At 37.9% G+C, this 26,477-nt stretch overlaps 1 protein-coding gene across 2 annotated transcripts in view; it reads left to right on the top strand.

Moving 5' to 3' along the window:
* znf711 (zinc finger protein 711) overlaps window positions 1–26,477 on the top strand; it is a 68,435-nt gene that overhangs the window by 16,069 nt on the left and 25,889 nt on the right. For both annotated transcript variants that reach the window (XM_039765938.1, XM_039765937.1), the window contains exons 2-5: window positions 18,836–18,909; window positions 19,885–19,980; window positions 25,485–25,997; window positions 26,241–26,396. In XM_039765938.1, the coding sequence (XP_039621872.1) occupies window positions 19,905–19,980; window positions 25,485–25,997; window positions 26,241–26,396 (745 nt within the window). In that variant the 5' untranslated portion in view covers window positions 18,836–18,909; window positions 19,885–19,904. The remainder of the gene's footprint in view (window positions 1–18,835; window positions 18,910–19,884; window positions 19,981–25,484; window positions 25,998–26,240; window positions 26,397–26,477) is intronic.

Here is a 26,477-nt window from a genome sequence, read left to right as displayed (position 1 = left end):
AGGGTACGAATGATGTTTAAATCCAAGGCTGAAGCACTGCTGTGCAATTGGGTGGGAGGAATTCAACACGAACATTATCTAAATGTGGAAGCATGTTGTTGGCAGCACAGTTATCAATCAGCAGCCAAATCATCCTTTCCTTCTTCATATTGTGAGGTTTCTGAACTCTTTTGAGACCCACTCCCCACCCAACGGGAACGACACTCTGAAGTACCTTCCAAAGCACGATTGCAGCGTCTGTGGAAGATTGTTTGCTCATTGCCGGGGCAGGGCAAAAACAGGCTCGTAGCGATGCAGTGAAGCGACACAGAAGCAAATCATTAAGGATCGGGGTCGCTGTATAAGTCCCTGTCTTGCACCCCAAAACACGAGGCAGAGTCTCAGTACTTTAGCAAAACCAGCTTTATTCAGCTTGAAACAGGAACGGCACACTTACTTAACTCTTTTAGGGCAATTTTTTTTTTTTTCTTATCTCCCAGGGCAGAATATTTTTCCAAAAACTAACATTTTTTAAAAAAGAACACAAAGCAATTGTTTAACATATCAAATCAACAAAAAATATTTACTTTTGACAAATATTACTGTCTTGCATGTTGTATGAGCCTGCATACCCTATGATTTCACATACATATCGCATACATTTTACACAGCAAAGTCCTGCAAACTCTCGCTCAAAGCAGCCAATTTCAGTCACTGCCACATTGCACTGCTTACAATACGTGTTGCTTTGGTGCCTACTTTTCAATTGTCTGTTGCTGCACTTTCTCACATATATTGTTAGTGTGTACTGTAGAGACACAAGTCACCCTTTTGCCATTGTGCCATTCCAATGCCACCAAGTTTTCTGCCCGCATGAAAACCGTATTGTCACCTCTTTTCATCTTCTGAAACTTTATGAACTTTATTCATGGCATTATAGCATGGCTCAACCCATGGGATTTGCTTCTGTTTATTACAGAAGTGAATAAAACTTTGCAGCAGCACGTACCTATCACCATGCTGCATAACCTGTCCAAAGCCACCAGGGGATAAAGCACGTTTGGACCAATGCTCCCTGAAGTTATATCACAAGTTCTGTCCCATCTCTATTTGTAATACCACAGCACGCTTCATCTCATCTTTTGTTGTGGGTTTACACTTTGAAAAACGAGAATGCGATGCAAAGCGCGGCCCGCGATTCAAAAATTTCTCTGCCTACCTGTTTATCTCGTCTGATGGTAGCTGAAAAGCAGCATCAGGAGAGAGCAGCCTGAAGTACAGCAGCTGGTGATCTGTCGTGTCCAACAGCAAGCCATGCCGTCTTGTGAAGTCCAGTAGCCAGATTGGCTCTCAACGGATCAATGTCTGTGTATTTATCCCACGCGAACCTTGCCGTATCCATCGGCTGTGCGAAAGCGCTGAACTGGCAGCAGATCCGCTGGCGCGGCATCGGCTGGTGTTTGATCAGCTGATGCCGGCTTCTCACACTCTTGCTCGATCTCCTGATCACTGTCAATAAAATCCGATTCTGAAAAATCGGAGTCCAACGCCGCGATAATGTGCTAAACATTGTCTGTTTAGTGTTTTCTTTTCTGCACTCGCTTCACTCCCTTCTCACATGTCGATGCCATCTTGCCATTGTTTACATTTCGCAACTCACGCACACGCAAGGATTAGTTGCTGAGTCAATGAGTCTAGCATTCCTCTAAGCACAGAGGGAATGCCTGTGACGTGACAGTGAGATTTGTCGCCACTAACAACTGATTATCGCCCTCTATCCCTGGATGTCGACTTTAGTCGACAGCCGCCCTCAACCCCTCCTGTCGACAAAAGTCGACATCCGCCCTAAAAGAGTTATTGTACCGTGATCTGCCCCTCTGCTATACACAGACACAGCAGCTGGGCAGGGTCGTGGCCAGATCAGTGATCAAGTAATCCTGTTCCCTGCATTTACAATGTTCCTTGCATCACTCATCGATATCTTTTTTGCTTAATTTGGCGGAAAGATGCAGCATAGCTTTGAGCCTGCTGTTGACCCAGCAACAGATAAACAGTCTTCCGTAGATGTGGAGATTGGACTTCGGGATGCTCTTCGGCATACTGTCTAGTTGGGAGAAGTCCCAAGAGAGTTTACATACCTCCACATTTTCTTGAATGAGTGCCGAATAATGGGAATGATTCTTGAACGAGAATCACTGAACCACATAAAAACTGCTTTTTCAAAGTCTTCAAATGCAGCAGTTCACATACGTTTGCAAACCAAGATTTTTCTTCTTTTTTTGCTCGGTCTTTCAAGAAAGTTGATAGCATCGATGGCGAAATTCTGAATTCAGTGGCAACATCTTTTTTTCTTTTTGCCGTAATCGAGAGCTGCAAAAATGTTTTTCTTTTTTCTAATATGAACTGTTATCGTTTTTTTTGTGTCTGCCGTTTCTATAGGACGGTGACAATGAGTTAAATTCAAATGGATGCTTATTGTTCGTCAACATTTGAAAAACAAAAGGTATCGCTGAAAACCACAGGAAACAAAAAATGCAAAAAAAAAAAAACAGTACAAGGAAAGTTCGAGGAAAGAAAAAAAAATTACAATGTTTCTGTTTGGGGATTGTTGTTAACAACTGAGCTGCGGACACAGAACTAGCTGCTCTGTGGATGATTCATTCAGGCATTGTAATGAATGTATCTGCTGAATTTACTTTGTATTAACAAGATATCTATAGACTCACGTTATATGGGGAAACTGTCGGGGCCATAAAAATACTTTGCTGTAATGAAAATTTCGTTGTAAAGATATTCGTTGTAACGGATGTTTACCTGTATATAGATATTTAGAAATATATATGGTGCATCCGGAAAGTATTCACAGCGCATCACTTTTTCCACATTTTGTTATGTTACAGCCTTATTCCAGAATGGATTAAATTCATTTTTTTCCTCAGAATTCTACATAAAATAATGACAACGTGAAAAAAGTTTACTTCAGGTTTTTGCAAATTTATTAAAAATAAAAAAAACTAAGAAATCCAATGTACATAAGTAAACACAGCCTTTGCTCAATACTTTGTCGATGCACCTTTGGCATCAATTCAAGTCTTTTTGAATATGATGCCACGAGCTTGGCACACCTATCCTTGGCCAGTTTCGCTCATTCCTCTTTGCAGCACCTCTCAAGCTCCATCAGGTTGGATGGGAAGCGTCGGTGCACAACCATTTTAAGATCTCTCCAAAGATGTTCAATCTGATTCAAGTCTGGGCTCTGGCTGGGCCACTCAAGGACATTCACAGAGTTGTCCTGAAGCCATTCCTTTGATATCTTGGCTGTGTGCTTAGGGTCGTTGTCCTGCTGAAAGATGAACCGTCGCCCCAGTCTGAGGTCAAGAGCGCTCTGGAGCAGGTTTTCATCCAGGATGTCTCTATACATTGCTGCAGTCATCTTTCCCTTTATCCTGACTATTCTCCCAGTTACTGCTGCTGAAAAACATCCCCACAGCATGATGCTGCCACCACCATGCTTCACTGTAGGGATGGTATTGGCCTGGTGATGAGCGGTGCCTGGTTTCCTCTAAACGTGACTCCTGGCATTCACACCAAAGAGTTCAATCTTTGTCTCATCAGACCAGAGAATTTTGTTTCTCATGAGAGTCCTTCAGGTGCCTTTTGGCAAACTCCAGGCGGGAGTGGCTTCCGTCTGGCCACTCTACCATATAGGCCTAATTGGTAGATTGCTGCAGAGATGGTTGTCCTTCTGGAAAGTTCTCCTCTCTCCACAGAGGACCTCTGGAGCTCTGACAGAGTGACCATCGGGTTCTTGGTCACCTCCCTGACTAAGGCCCTTCTCCCCCCTTCGCTCAGTTTAGATGGCCGGCCAGCTCTAGGAAGAGTCCTGGTGGTTTCGAACTTCTTCCACTTACGGATGATGGAGGCCACTGTGCTCATTGGGACCTTCAAAGCAGAAGAAATTTTTCTGTAACCTTCCCCAGGTTTGTGCTTCGAGACAATTCCTTTGAGTTTATGCTTGGTTTGTGCTCTGACATGAACTGTCAACTGTGGGACTTTATATAGACAGGTGTGTGCCTTTCCAAATTGTGTCCAATCAACTGAATTTACCACAGGTGGATTCCAGTTAAGCTGCAGAAACATCTCAAGGATGATCAGTGGAAACAAGATGCACCTGAGCTCAATTTTGAGCTTCATGGCAAAGGCTGTGAATACCTATGTACATGTGCTTTCTCTTTTTTTATTTTTAATAAATTTGGAAAAATCTCAAGTAAACTTTTTTCACATTGTCATTATGGTGTGTTGTGTGTAGAATTCTGAGGAAAAAATGATTTAATCCATTTTGGAATAAGGCTGTAACATAACAAAATGTGGAAAAAGTGATGCGCTGTGAATACTTTCCGGATGCACTGTATATAGATATAGATATATACTAGGAGGCTTTGCCCCTGCTCGCTTCGCTCGCTAACCCCTGTTTTTTGTTTTTCCAGATACACACTTTTAAGTTTTTTTTTTTCATTAGTTAGCTGTTTCATTAGTTTCACTTTTATTTCAGAACCTCTGTAAAAGCAATATTTGGAATCTTTTGAGTCCCAATGTGCTGAATCTTTTTAATGAGGTCAGTGAGACATGTGTTTAATGACTTTGTACCATAATTTAGGACAGGTTTCTCTTTTTTGAATTTCAGCACAGACAAAACGATCTACATCATCCGCAGTTAATAATTTTATTTTTTTTTGCAAAGTAACCACTAAATGCATGTGAGGTAAACTCAATTTTTGAAATTCTCTTGACTCAAACTTCAAAGCCTTACAATATTTACATTCTTCTGACATATAACCTATGTCCATATTCGATCTCTATTCGCCTTTTTATTATTTCTCCGAGTAATAATTTCTCTTTCTTTGCGCTAATGCGATGTTTACTTTCTTTGGTTTGACACTGTCTTTTTTTTTCCTGCTTTCATATTCTGTATCTTGCTCTGCATGTGTTTCTACGAGTCTTCTGAATTCCAGTTTTCATTATCTCTAACCCGCTGTGCATGTGTGTGGCCCCTTGTTTTTTAACCTTTTTATGATATTTTACTTTGTTTTCTACTCTGTCTTTTATTTCTGACCTTGCTTTATCCTGCTTTTGTTGCAAGGACACCTGGTCCGTGGTGATTACTTTCCCTTTTTCGAGTAATAATTTCCGTTTGTCTGCGCTACTGCAATCTTTACTTTTTTTTTTTTATACTTTCTAATTTTCCTACTTTCATATTTTTTAACTTTCTCCACATGTGTATCGTGCCTTTATTATTATTATTTTTTTTTTTTTGGAACCTTTCGAATTTCACTGCTTTCATAATCTCTAACCTTCTCTGCATGTGTTTAGCGCCAACGTCCGGATTGGACGTGCTTTTTTTTTTTTCAGTTTCACTTATTCCGGGCTGATAATTACTTTCCTTATTTTTTGAATTTGCACCTAGATTATTCTTTTTCTTTTTTGTCTCTCCAATGCTTTTGAGTCTCTTCTCTTCACGATGCTTTCTTCGTTTAGTTGTCTACGTTTCATTTATAACGTATTTTCCTTATACACTGAGAGCCCTGGATCTGTGTGTGCTCAAAGCCAAAACACGACTTGAGTGTGTTCCTGCCCGTGCTGTTATTTGGTTGTAAGTAGGGCATGTCTTGCAAGAGTCTCATGTTCTGCGTCATCGCGAGACAGTCCTGGGTCAGTCTCTTGGCACAAAGTCTCATGTTTAAGGTCCCCGCGAGAAGCACCGTGGCCAATCTTTTTAGTCTTGCTGGTCTTTTAAGTGTCTTCCGTGATCTTCTAAGATCACGTCTCGTCGCCCTGCTGTTTCTCTCCAGGATTTTTTTTTATAATAGAGAGAGAGATATAGTAGTGCTTGGTGGTATAACCAAAATTCTATATCACAGTGTTTTTCAAAATTATACCAGTTTCACGTTATACGACAGTATTTTTTCCCCCATACTTGAGTGGATGTTAACCACATTTTCCACTGCAATTACTGCAGTTGACTGGCTAAGAATAACCTATTCCACTGTCATGAGCATTGTACAAAAACATTTTAATGTGCAAACAAGAGAGGGTTTTCAAGGGGGTGGCACTAATGAAGAGAAGGAATCACATTGAATGACAGTTGCATTAAAATTATACAACCTTTTTATTGAACAAATTTTGCAAACAACTTAAACTAAAATTTTGACAACATATTTTCAACCATCCAAAGAGGAATGTAGACTTAGTAAAATATCCAAAGGTGCTTGTCAAAAGTTGTATTGCACTGAACATATCTTAGAAAATGAATAAATAGTAAGTAATTTTTGTAAACCAACTACACTTTCTGTTAATGTTAACAATCTCTGTCCACTGACACATTTAAACAACCATCATTGAACTGCATAATATTTAAACTAATAACAACAATAAAATAAATAGTGCATCTTCCAGTAATAATACTATTACTTCAAGACTTCAAACCCAGGTGTATTACACAGTATCTTTACTAATAAAAGGCAAAGCCCTCACTGACTGACTCACTGACTCATCACTAATTCTCCAACTTCCCGTGTAGGGAGAAGGATGAAATTTGGCAGGCTCATTCCTTACAACTTACTTACAAAAGTTAGGCAGGTTTCATTTTGAAATTCTAAGCGTAACGGTCATGACTGGAACCTACTTATGTACATATATACGGCCATAGCCTGCAGCTCGGTGTCTGTGTGAGGCGGAGTTGCGTCCCTTATCGTCACGCCTCCCACGTAATTGAGTGCCTGCCCATATAAGGCCGTCCGTCGGCAGCAATCCAAGAGACACGCTGCCACTAAATATTTGCAGGTGAAAGACTGTGCTTGTGCAAACGAAGATGAGATAGTCAGGGATAGACTAATGTTTGGCACAAACTCGGCGAAAGTGCAAGAGAAACTGTTAAGTGCCGGGTCTTAGGTAACATTAAATAAAGCCGTGGACATGGCAAGATTGCACGAGATAGCACAAGCACAGCTAAGAACCTTCGATGCATGTACTCCGAGCGGCTCATGTGAACTGACTTTGAACGCAGTACGCAGAGAACATGGAAGAGCTCCAAAGAGCGCTGAACAAAAAATGCATTACACAATTGAGAAGGCAGCAAAAGAATATGAAGCAAGTGACGCATACAAGCATATTCATAAGTGCAGCTAGTGCAGAAACAAAGCACGGTGTAAACCTTAAGTTTAAATTAAGTTCATAGACATGCTGCCGCTTGCGTTTGTCATGTTTAATGAGAAGACACATTGCCGGGTCTCGGCTAACATTAAATAAAGCCGTGGACATCACAAGATAGCACAAGCACAGCTGAGAACCTTTGATGCGTGTACTCTGAGTGGGTCACGTGAACTGACTTTGCAGGACTCGGAAAGGTAAACCCGTGCATGCAGTGTGTGATGTCTCAGATAAAGAGGAAGACAAGCTGCTTATTGATGCAGTAGGAAACGAACAAGCCTCTGAGGCTGATCAAGCCTTTTCACACATATCAATAGGAAAGCAAGGTGTAAAGCTTAAGTTTAAATTACGTTCATAGACACGCTGCCGCTAAATATTCGGAAGCAAATCCACAACTTAATATAGGGAATTCCTGTTAAACATCTTAGATTCACGAGTACCAATTTGGGTAGTGATCACTTCGATGGATGAAACCTGTTATCTTTACAACGGTTGACAACCATGGAGTATAACTTGAACACAACACATCCTCCAGATACGAACCTGATTGAAAGAAATAATGATAATCAAATCCTTGATGGCAGCAACACTCATAACAGTGACAATACAATTACATTGACAATCATGTTCCATTATTTTTAAAATGTTTCGTTTTCTTTTTCATATTCATTTCATTCCCGGTGTTAACTTGTGGATTTGCCTGCGAGTATTTAGCGACAGCGTCTCTATGAACTTGTGGATTTTTCTGTGAGTATTTGGTAGCAGCGTCACGAAGTTGTTTCTGTCTAGCTGCATCAGAAAATATACCATGATGTCTGACACGCCTCCTTTTTTCTGTTTTCTCACAGCTTGGATTGCTGCTCTCATAATCGGTTTGAGTTTCATGGTTTGTTTCAATTACGTTAGTATTTGCAGGACTTGTGTTGAAGTGACATTCGGCATCTGTCAAGCGTTATAAGCATACAACCAGCTTCATCAATAACTTCGCATCCACCTTTTGAGAGTTGAAACATTCATAAACATCAAAGTATCCACTACTAAAATCGTCACCTGTGAATCTAAGATGTTTAAGAGCCATTGGCGGTTCTCCAAAGGTTTAAAATATTTGGCCATTTCGGTACGCTTGAAAGCGACAACCGAACAATTCAGCGGCAGCCATCAACTCACATGCAGAAGCATAGGTGAAGGGCTTAAACCTGTCCCTCTGAATAGTGCCCCTGTATCGTATAATTATCTCCTGTACCGTCATCAGTCCACACCTTGAACCTGTCCAAGTTATTCAATACATAAGACACAATGTTCCTCCGGATTTCAAGATTGACCCTGTTATCGCCGTGCAATATGTAACACATAGAATGGAAAAGTTAGGCAGCATCTCCGGGCATGGAAACCACTCGGTAAGTGACAGTTCTTTGATCGATGGTGATCACCTCGATAGACATGTTAATGGGGGTACGGTTGGAATGATAAAGGAAATGGGTACCTGAACAGTAAACTAAGTCAAAAAAATCTACACAATAACTATAATCTTAATAAGCGAACAATAAAACGGCGGAGAAGACGTGGATTAAATAAAAAGGCTGCAGTTATCCGCAGGGAGACGTGAATACCGTGGCAAAGCAAAGAAGGGAATGAAGAGACCGGATTGATGGACGGCCTTATATAGGCAGGCAGTCAATTACTTGGGAGGCGTGGAGATGGGGGGCGCAATATAGGCAGGCAGCCAACTATGTGGGAGGTGTGGTGATGGGGGAACGCAACGCTGCCTTACACGGCAACCGAACTGCAGGGTATGGACGTATATATGTACATAAGTAGGATTCAATTATGACCGTTACGCGTAGAATTTCGAAATGAAACCTGCTTAACTTTTGTAAGTAACCTGTAAGGAATGAGCCTGCCAAATTTCATCCTTCTACCTACATGGGAAGTTGAAGAATTAGAGATCAGTGAGTCAGTCAGTCCGTGAGGGCTGACTTTACCGAGTGTTTTCCATGCCCGGAGATGGCGCCTGCCTTTTCAACTCTCTGTGTTACATATTGCGCGGCCATTTCAGGCTCACTTTTGATATCCGGAGGAACATTGTGTCTTAGATATTAAATGACTGGGACAGGTTTAAGGTGTGAACTGATGACGGTACAGGAGATAATTATACTACATAAGAGCACTATAAGAGTGAAATGCTTAAGCCCTTCACCTATGGTTCTGCATGTGAGTTGATGGCTACTGCTGAATTGTTCAGTTGTCGCTTTCAAGTGTACCGAAATGACCAAATATTTTACACCTTTGGACAACTGCCAATGGCTCTTAAACATCTTAGATTCACAGGTGACAATCTGAGTAGTGAACACTTTGATATTTATGAATGTTTCAACTCTCAAAAGGTGGATGTGAAGTTATTGATGAAGCTGGTTGTATGCTTACAATGCTTGACAGATGCCGAATGTCATATCAACACAACAAGTCCTGCAAATACTAACGTAATTGAAACAAACCATGAAACTCAAACCGATTATGCAGCATTCCAAGCTGTGAGATTTGAGGCAAGATTGCATTTCACATTGCCAACTGTATGTTGCATGCTCAAGAGTAAGCTCAGCGCACAGCTTGGTCATATTACAACTGGGGGGCCGAACTGACAACACGGCATACAAAGAGATCCTTAACAAATAATTATTGGTATATTTTCCCTCAGTTTAAAAAGGTTTACTTTTCTTCTTAATAAAAATTTTAAGGCAGTACTTCGCCGCTGTGAACCGCGGGTATTTTGCTAGTGTGTATATCTGTGTGTGTGTGTGTGTGTATGTATATAGATATAGATATAGAGATATAGATATATCTATACTAATAAAAGGCAAAGCCCTCACTCATCACTAATTCTCCAACTTCCCGTGTAGGTAGAAGGCTGAAATTTGGCAGGCTCATTCCTTACAGCTTACTTACAAAAGTTGGGCAGGTTTCATTTCGAAATTCTATGGTCATAACTGGAACTTATTTTTCTCCATATACTGTAATGGACTTTATGTCGACGACCGTGGGGGGCGGAGCTGCGTGTGACATCATCACGCCTCCCACGTAATCACATGAACTGACTGTGACTGCAGTACGTAGAAAAGAAGGAAGAGCTCCCAAAGAGCCCTGAAGAAAAATGGCAAATACTTTATTCGCGAGATACAAGTTTAATGAGAAGAAATGAGGTATAAACGAGACTTTGGATCACTTTGTAACGGAGTTAAAATTGCTGTAGCGAGAATCTTTTAAGTGCTGGGTCTTAGCTAACATTAAATAAATTCGTGGACATCGCAACATCACACAAAAGAGCAGTTCACGTGAACTGACTGAACGCAGTACGAGTGATCACTTCCATGCATCAAACCTGTTCAAAAAACGCATTACACAATTGACAAGGTAGGAAAAGAATATGCTCCGAGCTGAGCTCCACAGCTAACGCAGTCTTGCGGAAGCAACTTCATCACGCTGCCACCAAATACTCACAGAAAAATCCACAAGTTAACACACACGCTGTATTCCTTGCATCCCCTTTATACCATCTGATCTCCCATTTCAATTCAGATGCCTCCAATTTCCAGTAAGGCTCTGCTGCGCGATGACAAGTAATAAGTCTCGGGGATAGACCCTACAAAAGGTTGCCATTGATTTCAGGCAAGATTGCTTTTCTCCTGGACAACTATACGTTGCATTCTCAAGAGTGAGCTCGCGCAGCTTCGTCATATTACAACCGGAGTGCAGCCAGAAACTTTTAAGTGCCGGGTCTTAGCTAACATTAAATAAAGCCGTGGACATCGCAACATCACACAAGAGAGCAGCTCACGTGGACTGATTGAACGCAGTGATCACTTCCATGCACTTTTTATAACTTTTTGGTTAGTACATTAGAAAAATTATTTGTGTTTTGGTAAATTATGCACATTACACAACCCTTTTTTATTATGAAAAGGTTAAGTAAGTTTTGCAGTGGAGGTTCGGAACGCATTATGGGTTAGCCTTCGCGAACAAATTAAGTTCTTAAGTCAAGGGTCCAATGTATTGCGTATTTAAGTTAATTAAATTTATAATGAGTCTCCGGAAATCCACCCGCCAATGTACCGTATTTGCATATATAGTTTCAACACAAAGGTTTCATTTTACCAAACTTCTCCGCAGTCACTTCCTGGTTTCCATCAAAAATGCTGGCAGTCTCAAATTCTTGCCGATAAACATGATAAATATACCTGAAGAGACACTTTTAAGGAAATTTAGAAAATTTTGCTTGGAGAAGGGGGTCGGCTTAAATACCGGTCATCGGCAAATACATGTAATTTAGTAGGTTGAGAAGGGGGTCGGCTAATATACCGAGTCGGCTTATATTCCGGGATCTACGGTAGTTCATTTTTTAATTAATGATATATCATAGATGCATATTTTATTATACTTACTTAACTTTTATCGACATTTATCTAAGTATGTATATTTTTCTGGTATCAGAATGTAGTTTAAGTTTAAGTTAATTTGTTTTGGTTTCGATAGATGTATTTTTTATATTTTCGATTCTTGTTTTCTTTTTTCACATCTTCACACCCCCCTTTTTGTTACTTTGCACCCCCCTAGGTGAGCCCGCCTCACAGTTTGACAGTATATACCAGTGGTTTTCAATGTGTCATGTGTGGTATATCTTGAAGCATGGTGAAATACACATTCCCATATCACAGTTGGGACAGTAGTAGCATGATTCGTTGCAGATTTTCTTTCCATACTGATCAGCTTTTAAACAGCACACTGCTTGTATCAATGGGTTGCTGAAAAACTTTTCTTTTGAGACACCATTATGAGGTTAGGAGAAGATGTGCCTGCACCATTGCCTGTGTGACGCTCGGTCCTGTTGCTTACGCAAGACATGCCTATATTCTTTCCCAAGCAGCCCTGGCACCAACGCTCTTGGCACTTTTACAGCCCGAGTAATCCTTGGGCCTAACGCTTATGTGAGATGCATCTATATGGTTGCCGAGTAACGCGTTTAGCACTGTTTTTATATCCCAAGTGATGCTCGGGTCTAACGCTATGGAGGTTAATGTTCTGAATTCTTTATATTGTGGATTTCTTGAGTTAGTACCAAGTTCTGGTGAGAATTTCATGTGAATAGCCTCATTGGAAAAATGTGTACTGAAAAATATATTGACACATTAAATATTCATTTTCCTCCACTGTATAAAGAAGGGATAAATGTCAGTGCTGTGTCTGGTTTTCTCCCTCTAAATATATTGTAGTGACCTTTCTGGGTAGAGGAAAGAAATGTAAACAACCAAGTGAAGAACTTTTTATGAAGAGGTGTGGTTCCATCCTGGAGAGATGCAAGGATAGCACAGAAGAGAATAGATGAAAAGAAGTAATATCATGAACTATATACAGTGTCCATGCCCTCTCTCTTGAGATTGGGTGGCAGATGGGGATTAGGGGGGTTCATCTGTTAATTGAGCATCATTAACGTTTAAAATTTTGCTTCTAGTGAAGTAATACATATGCACCTGAGCTGTGTAATGCTGTTGCTAACCACATCTTACTTGACCTTGGCTTAATTTCCCCTGTTGAATTTAAACTTAACTTTTCGTTTACCACTCCACCCTGTCTCCCTAACCCAATTCCCCCTTCGCTTGTCCATCCACCTTGTTGGTCGGTGCTGCTTCTAATGTACTTTCCCTATCACTAGTATAGCTGCCTTCATTTGTATAAACAAACTGCCACATTTCACTTACTATTAATTGACAAAATCAAGCTTGGTTAATTTAGTTTTTATCTACAATATAACCAAATCTCACACAAATCAGTCAAGGCATTTTTGAGAATTTGAGGTTGGGGAGGGATATGGATGCCCATAAATATTGTTGTATCAAAATGTCCTTTCTTAATAGATACCTACTTCCCTAGACAGACATGCTGCCACATGTCATCTTAGTAAGCAAATTTATTAAAACACACATTCTTTTTTGCCGGGAGCACAATATTGCACAGCAATGCAATACAACACAATATTTTCCCCTCTGTCTTCTCTTTTTGCTGCCCACTTAACAGGTGAGTGTTGGCCAGCTACTCTCCCAGTGCAAGGCAGATGGCACCTTTCTTTGCCAGACCAGGGAGTACTTTCGTTGCCACAGGATTACACACAAAACAGGGAGGTCTTCGCCCAGCAGTGCCTCCTGGTGGCACCTAAGGACCACAGCACAGTTCCTCTTTCGAAGTCCCAAGTCCTTCCACCCATGCAGGTGTCCAAGCTGGTGTCATGGCAGATGTGCATTGCTATTTATCACATTGGAGGGACAGTCCATCTCTGAAACAAGGTCCTGCCAACCCATCTATTGTTCTTTCTGCCTGACTGGGACAAGAGCTGGGAATCACAGCTGCCAGGATGCATGTCCATACACTTGATCCATCCATCTATTATGGCCTTACAGCTGGGCAAGTTGTTGTATTCTATCCAAATCAGTATAATAGGGGCCTATGGAATCAGTTTTTTTTTTCTTTCAGTTTTCACCATTTTATTTTTCCTTGATTCAGAATGTTTTTATTTTCACCATTTAACTTTTTTTATTAACTGTAAGTAGCAACAGCTACAATTAAAATAAATAAAAATGAAATGACACATTACATTCCTTTCAATGAACGCACACTAGCTCAACTAAACCTTATTTTGTAGTTCCATTCATCAGGTAGGAACCCAGATGTTCCATGATGCTGTATGCTGAGACTACAGTAGAACAGTGAGTGCCCTCCAGAATTGTAAGAGCTGTTGCTAGTTTGATGCATCTTTTTGAGATGAAGGTTAACTTCACTTTTAGTGTTTAGGATATTTGTTATAGCCTGAGCTGATGTGTTCTCGGCCAAAAACAACTTTTTGTAGAGGTGAATATGTTCAGCGAGGTACCCTACTGATTCGACCCAGCTATTCCACATGGTGTTTCCTGCCTCAAGGGTTCCTGGCCGGCTTCTTGAAGAAGGTACACTTTACCCACTTCACTAGTGATGTAGCTTCACTGAAGTATTTATGGTGCTGCCAGATCTCTCCCACCAAACTGATGAAATGACACAAGCAGGTTGAATGTACACTGTTAGGCATGATCCCTTTTTTAAACTTCCTGGTATGCTTTCAGACAGTATGATGCATCATCTGTAACCACTGCTAAAATGTCATTAAGATTCAGTTGGTTGTTGTGAAGGAACTGAAGTGCTGCCTGTGAAAAGGTGGAAAAGTTGTAGCTCTTCCAAAAAGTACTGGTCTTCATTACCAGTAATTGTAATTATGTAAATTATTTCTAATGATTCTTAAATGTTTACAAATTGAAAATTTGCATCATTACATCTGTATCTTAATCTGCTGCATATCTTAAAATAAATAATTACAAAGCAAAAGCGTAATAATCATCAAAACGTTAAATTTGGGAATTAAACAGAAAAAAGGAAAGAGACGTACTCTTAAGGACTCATTGCATCTGAGGAGAAGCCTGCTCATCTGCCCAGGTTTGTAGGTGCAGAGTGTATAACAGAAGAGTCAAATGTGGACCTTGCATGCCTCGTCACTGCGAGGTAAAACATTTATTAAATCCAGAAACATTGTTGTTAATTTTTAAAGGAGTACTATGGTATGCTGGAAAAACCAACAGAAAAGTTGTCCAGATTCATAAAAGTTACCGAGATTTTGTTGTGCCCTCAATTTTGCAGTTAAGATTGTGTTTCTTCGTTTTTTCAACGTAGTTAGGGTATCTGATACTGCTCTCTTTGTTTCTGTATCGTGCAGCCAGCTAATTCACGTGCCTTTAATGATAAAGCATGCAGGAAACACGTGCACAATCAGATGCATGGCTGGATTTCTACAAGAATTGAGTTTGCTTGAAAAACAACAAACTAGAAAATAGTATCTGAATGATAGAGCTACAAATTATTCAATCGTTTAATTTATTGAGAAGTTTAGAAACAGTCACCCCTTCAGCCTCTAAATTCCACACATTTCCATTTTTAAATCTAAAATCCATTGTATGCATTAATTCCGTGATTCCATCCAGAATCCAGAAGGAAATTTACAAAATAAACAAGCTAGAGTGACATCTCTCAAATTTTAAATTTGAAACAGTAAATTTATCTAACTGAACTTGCACAGGATGTTTCTCCATGTTGAGGCAGACAAGTTTGCAAATTTGTGTGTTTTTCAATAGGAGCGTTAGACTTTAAAAACTCTGTACAGTATGCTGTTGTGAAGCTATAACAATAAATATTGAAATTTCCTAAAATCGGGTTCATCTGGGCAGAATACATAGACATGATGATTGCAGTAGGTGCGTTTTGCATTGCTTTTGAATACACCTAAAAATAGTTAAGGCATTTCCATTCGTGCAAGACAGAATAACCTTAGATGTTTTAGGTGCATTGTATTTTGATAAAATATTATAATTTAGGCATTAACCGTGTTAGTTTGACATGTCTAGAAATTTATTTTTAGGTTCCATTTGTGTTAGTTTAGAATTTTATTGTATAACTGTATTTCACAAAATCTGTAATTTATGTATGTGCAATATGTATTTATAATTGGTATTTTACTTGTAAATTTGTCATAGCCTACTAAATCTGTACTGTGTGAAGGGCACTATCACTATACACAAATAAACTGAATTCCAGTAAAATTTATAAAAAAGAAAAAACAAAACACCTAGTTCTTTGTGTACATTCTGATCATAATATTGCAGTATTACGCAGAATTGATTTTCCCAGCTACTTGTCCTCAACCTTTAATATGTAATTCGTATAAGTAGTTTCATGAAAGTTTCACTATAGCTATGCAGTGGCCTCTACGTTCTATAGTGACCAGGGTTGTTGAAATAAAAGTTGTGGACTGACTTGTGAGTTATTATCCTTACTGCCTGCATTTTGGTGTGGACATTAAAGCAAAAACTCTCCTTCCTATCCCTTCTAAATTCTGCAGTGCTTGCTTGTATGCTGATATAAAACACTTGGAGGTTTCCAAGATGAGTTTGGCCTTTATTTTGCTTTTTTGTGTATTTAATCCCTTTGACTTTTGAATCATTAAAGTTTAGTATTTGGGCAGGTTTTATTCTGTCCTTCGACTTTCAGTATCATAGATGTTTTTTTTTCTGTGATTGTGTTTGTGTACAATAGGAGAAATATTGGTAGATGCACTTGTTGTTAATAAAAAGTGTGTATTTTGTCTACCCAGAGCAAAGGAGGCAAAAATTATACATAAACCATGAGTCTCAAACTCTCCACATCCTTCTCCACCCAACTCCTCCACTATCTCTAACATCTGTTTGTCTAGACAACCGATTAGATAGAGATTGCTTATTGTGGTTCATAAGTTATTGTTGTTATAAGAGATCAACTTATGTAAAAACAAAGTATATATACACATACTCAGTTATTCAAACAAATACAAAGCACTGCAATTGTCATGTGTTGGCATGGTCAAACTGTAAAATACAGCAATTAATCATTAATATTTAACTGGCTCCTGCAGCATACTACTTCTCATATTATGATTTTAAGCTATGATAACCACAACCATTGAAAGTATGAAGATGCAGAATCACTTTGGAACAATGGATCAGCTAAGATGGATAAATGTAAAAGAAATTAATGCAATTGTGACAGAGAAACATTTAAAAGCTGCATCAAAGGCAAAAGAGATCTAACTACCGGTAGTTCTCTCTGTTGTTGTTGAAATACCTAATCACTGAATCTTGCTTTTTTGAAATATGGATTTTCAAAAGATCTTGGTAGCTGCAGAGGTTGAGAAGAATATAATAGGTTATCTCTGTCTCAGAGTCAATGGGAACACGTAGTCATCTTTATTGAATTCCAGCTTCTTATAATTTATTTTTAATGCTACTTAGTAATAATCATTTACTTGCTAAATCTGCATCATTGAGGATAAAGATGTACATTGTAATATTTTCATACATCCTTGGCCCTTTGTCTTGGGAATTTAGTCTTTTCAAGCCATCCAATGAAGCATAGCACTCAGGCATAGTATAGCACTATTGGGGGATAAAGCAGTAGAAGGCCCTGCACAGTATTCATCATAACAAACAAAAACTGGTTTCCTTTCTCATTAAAATATTGAAAAATAAAAGCAATTTCTGATTTTCTTTATATTTTTGGAAGGAAGGCTACCTCAACCAACATGGGTCTTTTGGAGGCGGCCAGCTTCATACATAATTCCTAAAAATGGTGAAACTGAAAAAGGTGTTACGGTTACATTTGTTATAAGGGAGGGTTGAGAGCATGCGCTGCACCCACCACTTGTTGAACCACCTAGATTGAGACCAAAATGCAGTGGGTGACACCACAGCACCGCACATTTGTTATAGTTGTGCTGAAACTATAAATGGGGAACAGAACCCCATTTAGTTGAATAGTGCATGTTGTTCTTTGACCACCGTCTCCCACCTCTTCAAAGTTACCAAATCAGACTTCTCTGTACACTTGCTCATTAATGGAAATGTTTGCCAAATAACAATTTTAGGAGGGAATACTTGGATTATTACAGTGCAACATTTATTACAATAACTCCCTTTGTGAAACATGAATCAACCCATCATGCCTCAACTTGTATAAAATATAAGTGGGTACTGACTTCACATCTTTTGTACCCAAGAACCAGAAAGACACACACAGTGGAGCAGAGGGCAGGAGGAGGGGGCAGAATGTGGCGACTAACATAAGTACATTTGTGTTTAAGTAATTGTGTGCAACTTTGTATGGGTTTCAAATATGCTTTACAGGCAAGTACCTGGTTGCAAATTTCCCTTTCACCATATCGCTTTACATGCACAGAAAATCACGTTTTTGTGATGGCCTGTCTGTGCCCTAGTCATAAGTGCTGCATGCCATGCACCGTAAGCAAAAAATAATAAGGAAGCATACAAAGGCACATTGAATTCAAACACAGATGTAGTAGCACTTCGAACTTTTAGCCTCTCTGAGTATTTTTGAATATTTATTTTATAATACGAGTATTTCAACCCTAATTTTTTGTATCATTTAAATGTCTTGTTACACAATGAACTGTAGGTGTATGGATGAAGTTACCAAATAACAAAGCTGAATGTAGGTCCTTGGAGACTTTAAAATTTTAACTTTATTTTTATTTTTTTTTTACAGATAAGGAAATTGAAACAAATTTTTGCTTAAAATTTCCAACTGACTTTGCATGCATGTTTGTAGGACATGAGAGATAATTGGAATATCTGGAATTATTTAATTGAAGGATTGCTTTTTCTGCGTGGTTTTGTCTATTTGCAACATAGATGTACTTGGGTGACCTAGAGAAAACGGAATTTGACCCTTTTTAACCAGTAGCACTGTTATACTATAGCTAGCTAGCTTGTATTTATCCTTCAAAATTGGTTTTATTTAGTAGATTTTACTTTTGTAACTTATTGTGCATCTTCATAATTGAAGAAAATTAAATTATTACTACTACTACTACTACAAGACATTTTATTGCACAGACCTTTTAAAGTGATGCAATTACCCAGGTAAAATAAAGTTCATGTTCCAAAATGGTTGTTTAAAATATGTTTTGATTTATTACATTAAAATTTGCATTTCAGAATCATACATAAATTTACATAAATTTCAATTTCTCTAGGTACATGTTGATCTCTGAGAAAAGCTGGCATTGAGCATCTTGTTTTAACAACAAAAATTGCATCAAATGTGAAGGTAAATTATTTTACAATCATTCTTTATTTGCAACATGAAAATATAAAGTTATTTAAATTTTTCATACAAGGGGTTTAAAAAAAACTTTGCCGGTAAAAAGTAGCTTATTGATTTTCCCAGTTATATTTAAAGTTTTGCATTAAATTAAATAAGTGTAGACCTATTTAGGTTTATAATACTTTAAATTTCACACCTTTTACCCAGTGCTTTGAAGGTAGACTATAGTCTCCTGTAATCCTAAATTGAAGTAAATGGATTTGAAAATGTCATTTGTGATATTCAAAGTCTTTGTTTCCCACCATGCATGTCCAATTTTGTTGTAAAACAAACCTGTTGTTGAGTAAGCTACAGTGACCTTGCCACCTGACTTAGCACTTGTACACCTAGTTATACAAATATTCTCCAAACATGATGCACTTAGGTAAGGGATCCTTGATTTAATTTTCTAAGATTAAACTGCAGTTCATAAACTCTAGGACTCATTTCCGGTTAGCTGTTACAGGCTTGCTATTTCCTGGCATCTTGCACGTGCCAGCACCACTTAATGTAGCTCATACTTCACAAACTAATAACAACTTGGTGGATATGATTAAAATGCAAGCAAATACTGTTATATAACAATTCTTGGAAGAAATATCTAGGCAAGTGCCTAACTTAGAGGTTGTGAGCTTTAAAGTCATAGAGCATGTGTAATAAGGTTATCAGGAAAAAACACTATAATGTTCAGTGGTTAGGTTAATGGATTTGTTCTTAGAGTTAAGTGGTACTCAGCCAAAAATATGTATATTTGACATGGATAAAAATTGGTGTCTTGCTTACAACGTTAGTACAATGTAGATTTTTGTCTTTGTTTTAATCTATAATTGGCTTGTATGTGTGATTTTGTTTTGAAATATTTAGGTGTAAATGTACTTTGTTAAACAATGTTAAGTAAAAATATATTATGTGAAAAGTTTTTTTTCCCCTATTCACCAGTTTCTGGGAATCTGCAGAACATGGACCAAGGAGGGGGGTTGGAATTGCAATCACAGGATTCAAAAATGCCACACACTATGATCATGCAGGATTTTGGTATGTCTACAAACAAACTATTTACTCAAAAGACTTTTTAGAAATGATTGTTTTGTATCCTATGAATATATGAAACACTTAAGCATATACTAATTAACAAGTAAAACTTTTTATATAGCTTTCGTAATATTTGCAACTTAAAAGCTGTTTTAGATTGCATTTGTACACTTAACTGCAAAAGCTTCACATTTTTAACTTCGCTTTCAGTTACTCTGGATGCCAATGTGATCCTTGACAAACTGAGAAATGGTGCAATCTGAGTAGATTCAGTTATCAGTGCAAAATAATTTTTTCTGTCAATGGAGAAAGATTACCCTTTGACTTTTCAAGTGTATGCGTCTGTGTGGAGTTTGATTGCAACTTGGCTCAACTCTTTTGGTAATTCTGATTAGCTGCCTGTTATGGAAAAGTTTGTGGGTTTTTTTTAGATGTATACGACACAGAAAAGAAAACTTCATCTTGTCTGGATGAAGTTTAACATGGTGATTGTGAGTGAAATTTGTTCAGAGTCTGCACATTTTCCCATGGAAAACACCTTTGAATAAGTACTCAAGTTATGATGAAGTATCGCATACAGTGATACACAAATTGTCATTAGTCTATGGCTTATTTCATTCATTTATTAAGTCTGTAAAACATGAGCAGTATCATGGTATCTCAGTTTATAAACGAGAGAGTGAAAACACTGATATTTGTGTTCTTGAAGCTTTAGTGGTCAAGCATGCTATAGTGTAGCTGCAAGCTAAAACATTTAACAAAAGTTGTCATAAAACTCACAATGAGACATAGCAAGGTTTGGGGCAGCCACCTGTAGGGCTGTGCGATATGACCAAAATCTTATATCCCGATATTTCATTTCATATCCCGATATCACAATATAGTACATTTTCTTTGTATTCAGTGAATAGTTTATATAATCACCACTCCTTTTTTTTTCATTTAAATTAAAAAAATCAAAAATGAGAAGTACTCAACTTGTAATTATTTCTGTTCTTTTATTTAGAACATTTGAGCAAATGTTTGACTTAGAATGTAAACATAAAATGTTAATGTATCAAATATAAAACACTTTTCAAAAACAAATTACTAAAGGCCCAATATAAAATACTGCTATATAAAATGCCTGACATAAACAAAATGTGAACTGTAGCAGCAATAACTCTCACAACATATATTAAATATATAAGGATCAAAGCACTAACAACTAAACTATATAAGGCCAATAAACCCTTTAAACAAAATAAATACAAGTCTAACATTAACTGTCAAAACCAAATGTAAACATTCAAACTTCAAACTGTAGCAGCAATAAGGCTTACGACAAAAATCTATTAAATATATAATATTAAATATAATATTTTTTAGGCTACATTCTAGTAAAATGTTAATTTGCACATCGTAGTGTGGCAAATCTCCGTTAATGAGTTACAGCTGATCGCCCGCGCGTGGACTGGACGGCGCTAACGTGTTGATGCCGCCCAGCCCCAAGCACGGGGCGATCCGCGGTAACTCGTTAACGGAGATTTGCCGTGTTAATGCAGTTGTGGCGTAAACGTAATTTTAAGAAGATTAACGCTGACAGCAAACGCTGCAGGGAAAATTATGCCTTAAGCAAATTGTTTTGGTAGCAATTAATCTTCCAAGCTTTTAACATGCTCGTTTAAATAGTACCTTTACAACTGTAATATCCTACGTGGCCTGCCTCTCAGTTGTAAACTCTCTGCATGCTCGCTCACGTGCTTTTTGCGGAGGTGGTAGAAGAGGTTTGTCGTGTTGGAGTCTGTGGTAGCGATCGGTTTGCAGCATAATTTGCACAGTACCGTTTTCTGGTCTGTGTCAGACTCTTCAAATCCAAACCATCTCCATACTACAGAGGTAGCCCCTCGTTTAGGAACAAGGTCCTTCTGTGTGGAGCTACCTGGTGTTGCCTCGTCTTCATCAGCCATGCTAGTGTGTCTGCATCCACGTTGTGGCCATCAAAACAATGAAAAAAATATTGCCGTAAACAGTTTATTTTGCAACACCACGAAACAAACGATAGCGTAATGTGCAGCGATAGACGTTTTCATATTGTCATCCGATATATATTGTTATATCGAACAGCCCTAGCCACCTGTATAATTTGGTATCCTGGCTGCAAATCGTCTTTTAAATGGTCCCAGAAGTGACATCAAGAGGACCAGGTGTAATCTCCCGTGAATGATCTGCTGGCAAGGGAGAAAAAGAGTCAGTGCACTCTGCCACATACCGGTATGTCTCGGAACTGACCTTACTTAAGCCATTTAGCTGCCTCACATGCGCACGTGTGTGACACAGTGTATAATATTAATGTCCATTCAAGTACAGTTGTGTTTTGGCAACCGTCAGTTTATTAATTCTTGGCCATTCAAAAATAATATTTCTTGCGTTTATTCAGAGCTGTATTGATTTTATTCTTCATGCATGAACCTGCTACCAGGCCTGTCATGAAATTTAAATTTTCTTTGATTTTACCATTTTATCCTTATTTATGGTGCCAAGCAGAATTGTGTTGCAGTGCAGCAGGTTATTAGCCAGTGAAAGCGACATGAAGAAGTTGTCTGTTGTTACGGTTCTGCCTTTGCCCAGAAATGGCTTTATGACCACAGTCTCGGAAAGTCTGTCTCCCATGGGACGACTGGGATCTTTTCCTAAATAAGGAATATCACTGTACATGTACATGCAAATCTGTCGTTTTTCACACGTTCTGCATGGGTGTGTTTGTTGTCAAAGCGCAAATGCTTCATGATAGTCTGATAGCGGTCACCATATCTTTGATTGCCGGTACAACAAATCGTTCTAACCAGGCATCTAACACAGCACCAACTGTGGTCATCGCTGCTCTTGTGAAATGAATAGAGATTAAACACCATCAATGCAGGGGGGAGAGGCAAGTTCTATGTACCACGTGAAACATGACTGAGAGAATAAAACTGATTAAAAAAAAAATGCTATCTTTTACAAGTAGCAAATATTTGAACTTTGTCTTCACACATTATATATTTGATATCAAAATTTTATCAATTTTTACTATAACATGAAAAAAGTTTGTTTTAGTTATATGTTCAACATTTCTTGCCTCTCATTTTCTGTCATCCTACATTTATCCAGATCGTTGTAGACATGGAAGACACATGAAATGTATGTTTTCTACATATCTATATATTATTCGCCACATACAATTCCAGACACCTAACTCCCAGGTAAACAGATTGACACATTTGCAAAACAAAGACAATACGACTTTTTTCGTAAAGTTCAGGTTCTCCAGTGATAAATGTATTGTGTTTTAATGTTATAATGTCCAATTGCATGATTATATGATAAAGTTAACAGCCTTTAGAAACATTTTACAGATGCAGATGGATTTCTACAACCTGTCAAGAATGATTTTATTCTTGACAATTTTAAACTTTTATTCCCTTCAAATTCATCTGTACAAGATGAAAGGTGCTCCATAGTTATTAGACTACAATTGACTAATGACGTTAAAACTTGAACAAAATCAATATCAGCATGTAATACTTATTTAAATTGCCCTATTTAGTTTAATGTATATTGTGTGCAAGGAAGTTAAGAATCTTCTTCTTTCAGCTGCTCCCGTTGGGGGATGCCACAGCGGATCATCTGTTGCACCCATCACCTGCATGTCCTCTCTCACCACATCCTAAAACATTATTTTAGGCCTTCCTCTTGCCTGGCAGCTCTATCCTTAGCATCCTTGTCCCAGTTTACCCAACATCTCTCCTCTGCACATGGCGAAACCAAAGCAATCTCGCCTCACTGACTTTTCTCCAAACCGTCCAACCTGAGCTGATCCTCTAATGTACTCGTTCCTAATCCTATCCATCCTCGTCACACCCAGTGCAAATCTTGGCATCTTTAACTCTCCCACCTTCAGATCTGTCTCCTGTTTTTTGGTTAGTACCACCGTGTCCATCACAAATAAGGTAGCTGGTCTTCCTGCCGTCCTGTAGACCTAAGGAAGTTAAGAATAAAGATGTCAAATTAAAACCATGTTTTGGGAGATTAGCAAAATTCTTCAATTTGCTGTGAATTTTTAGCTGTTAACAGAATACAGAAATAAGGTTGAACTTTCTAAAATATGCATTACAAATTTTGTGGTATTTGCTTTTACACAATATTTTTAGTACAAATTATTTCCTAATTACCTCAGATTTCATTGATCCCATTTAAAGTTGCCTGCAACGTTTTTCCTGTTTCTTTTGTTTCATTTGTTACTGCTTTGTCCAGATTGATGTGTCCTTGGGTTTATATTTTTGCACTCTGAAAACTTAACTATTGCTGGTTTGGTTCTTATGAGAAAAATAAGGGGTTCTTCCTTTTGCTTATGAAAATTAAGTTACACCAAAAATAAGCTAATACAGATTTAATTACCCAATTTTTTTTTTCCTTCTTCAGTTGTAGCGTTCTAAAACCCAGCAGGCATCCAGTCACATCGTCTGTAGGGACTGCTGGGAGTTGAAGATTTTACAACACGATTATAAATATTTGCAGTATGCCATTATTTTTTAAGTAATATCTCAGATGTAAGAATAAAAGTAAAAAGATATTTTGAGATATTGAAATGTAGCAGTAGCACTCTGGTCAGCTTGTTAAAAAATAAAGTGAAATTCATCGAAGAATTACACATTTCACACATTTAAAAGTTCCTCTTTATGATTGACAAAAATCATACTTAGCTATTATATTGTTATGATTTTAAACAGACCACAGCTGAACCCTAATTTGGATGTAGCATCCTATATTTAATATTGAACTCTAGTGCCAAATGTCTTTTGCAGCTGTAACGCGTGCCATTTATTTTACTGTGCTTAAAGAAACATATAAGCATTTAGCTTGTGCTTTGAAATGGTATTATAACAATGTTACATTAAATAGAGCACCTCTCTTTTTATTAAATCCTTCCATATTCCAGTGATATATTCACTTGCTTTATATTTTACTCACATTACTGAGTTGTATACAAGAAATAGTTTATTTTCTTATAGAATATTTTTTCTGAATTTTTAAAATGTGATTTGAATTGATATTTGAAGTTGAAAGTGAGCAGGTGATTTGTTCTTATTCAGGATATGAATAATTATTTTATAATAAAAGTAATTCTAAAAACCTAGCTAATTGACCCTTTTTTAGGGGATGTTATAGTATATATGTAGAATTGTGTGTGCTTTATAGAGCATAAAGCAAACAGCTTATAATGGAGGCTGCATGTATTTATATGTCTTAGTTAAGATGATTTGTACTTAATAGTGTACCATTCATGTCATATATCTTCTAGTTGTTTTAAGAAAAAGAATAGTCCTGCGTTGTTAACCTTTTTAATATAGTGGCCTGTGGTATAAACATTTTCCTTATCAAGAAGACAAGGTTTCAGTAAAGTGTATGTTCCTGGTCATTTATTTCTTATGCAGACATGTATACAGGTGTTTTAACTAATATTTAATTTTTCTACTTTTTTTTAGTGGCTGGTATGGGTGGCATGGCACATATTGATGGAGACCACATAGTAGTGTCAGTACCAGAAGCAGTGCTTGTTTCCGATGTGGTTACTGATGAAGAGATTACTCTAGAGCATGGATTAGAGGCAGAGGTTATTGAGGGGCCAGATATTGAACATGATGTTGTGACTGCTGAAGGAGTGATTGTCTCAGACTCTGTACTTGAAGCAGAAGTGGCTATAGAAGAAACCCTGGATGCTGATCACCATGTGTTGGCTACAGACCTTATTGCTGAATCTGTTAGAGTCCCCGACCAGGTATTTGTGGCTGATTTGGTATCTCACCATGAAGATGGACATTTAAGTCACCATGTGGTACATGATCCTGATATGGTCTCTGAAGAAATAATGGTGACAAATTCAGATTCAGAAACTGTTATTCAGACACATGAAGGGGTGCCAGCTTCCACTGTTACTATCAAAACTGAGGATGATGAGGATGGTAAAAGCACTTCTGAGGATTATCTCATGATCTCTTGTGAGTGTGGGTCTCTCTTTTTTATTTCTTTCAAAGTAGCATATTATAAATATATTATCGTCAAAATTCTACTTCAGTTTATCTAAAATCAACAGAGTAAGAAATGAATTATCATTAAATATGGTACCCCCTCCTTTTATTTCTTATAGCGATGCCAAAAATACAAGGCTTGAAGCAGTGTAAGGATAGCATTTGTAGAAATTAATTATTTTTCCTGGAATTTCATTTACTTAATTTTCACAGTGGATGATGTTGGTGAGAAACTTGACATTGGCAGTACACCCTTGAAGATTAGCACTGAGATGACTCAAGAAGATGGTTCAAAAGAAGATGGCTTTGGATCTGAGGTCATTAAAGTGTACATCTTCAAAGCTGAGGCAGAAGATGATGTGGAAATTGGTATTTATTTAAAAATGTTGTAAAATATAAATTACATTTAAAATCTTTCTTTGCATTTGTAATGCAAAGTGTGGCCTAACA

This window comes from Polypterus senegalus, chromosome 10 (genome assembly GCF_016835505.1).
Source record: "Polypterus senegalus isolate Bchr_013 chromosome 10, ASM1683550v1, whole genome shotgun sequence".
Classification (NCBI taxonomy): domain Eukaryota; kingdom Metazoa; phylum Chordata; class Cladistia; order Polypteriformes; family Polypteridae; genus Polypterus; species Polypterus senegalus.
The sequence above is the reverse complement of the archived record's forward strand: the minus strand, read 5'-3'. Positions and strand labels throughout refer to the sequence as shown.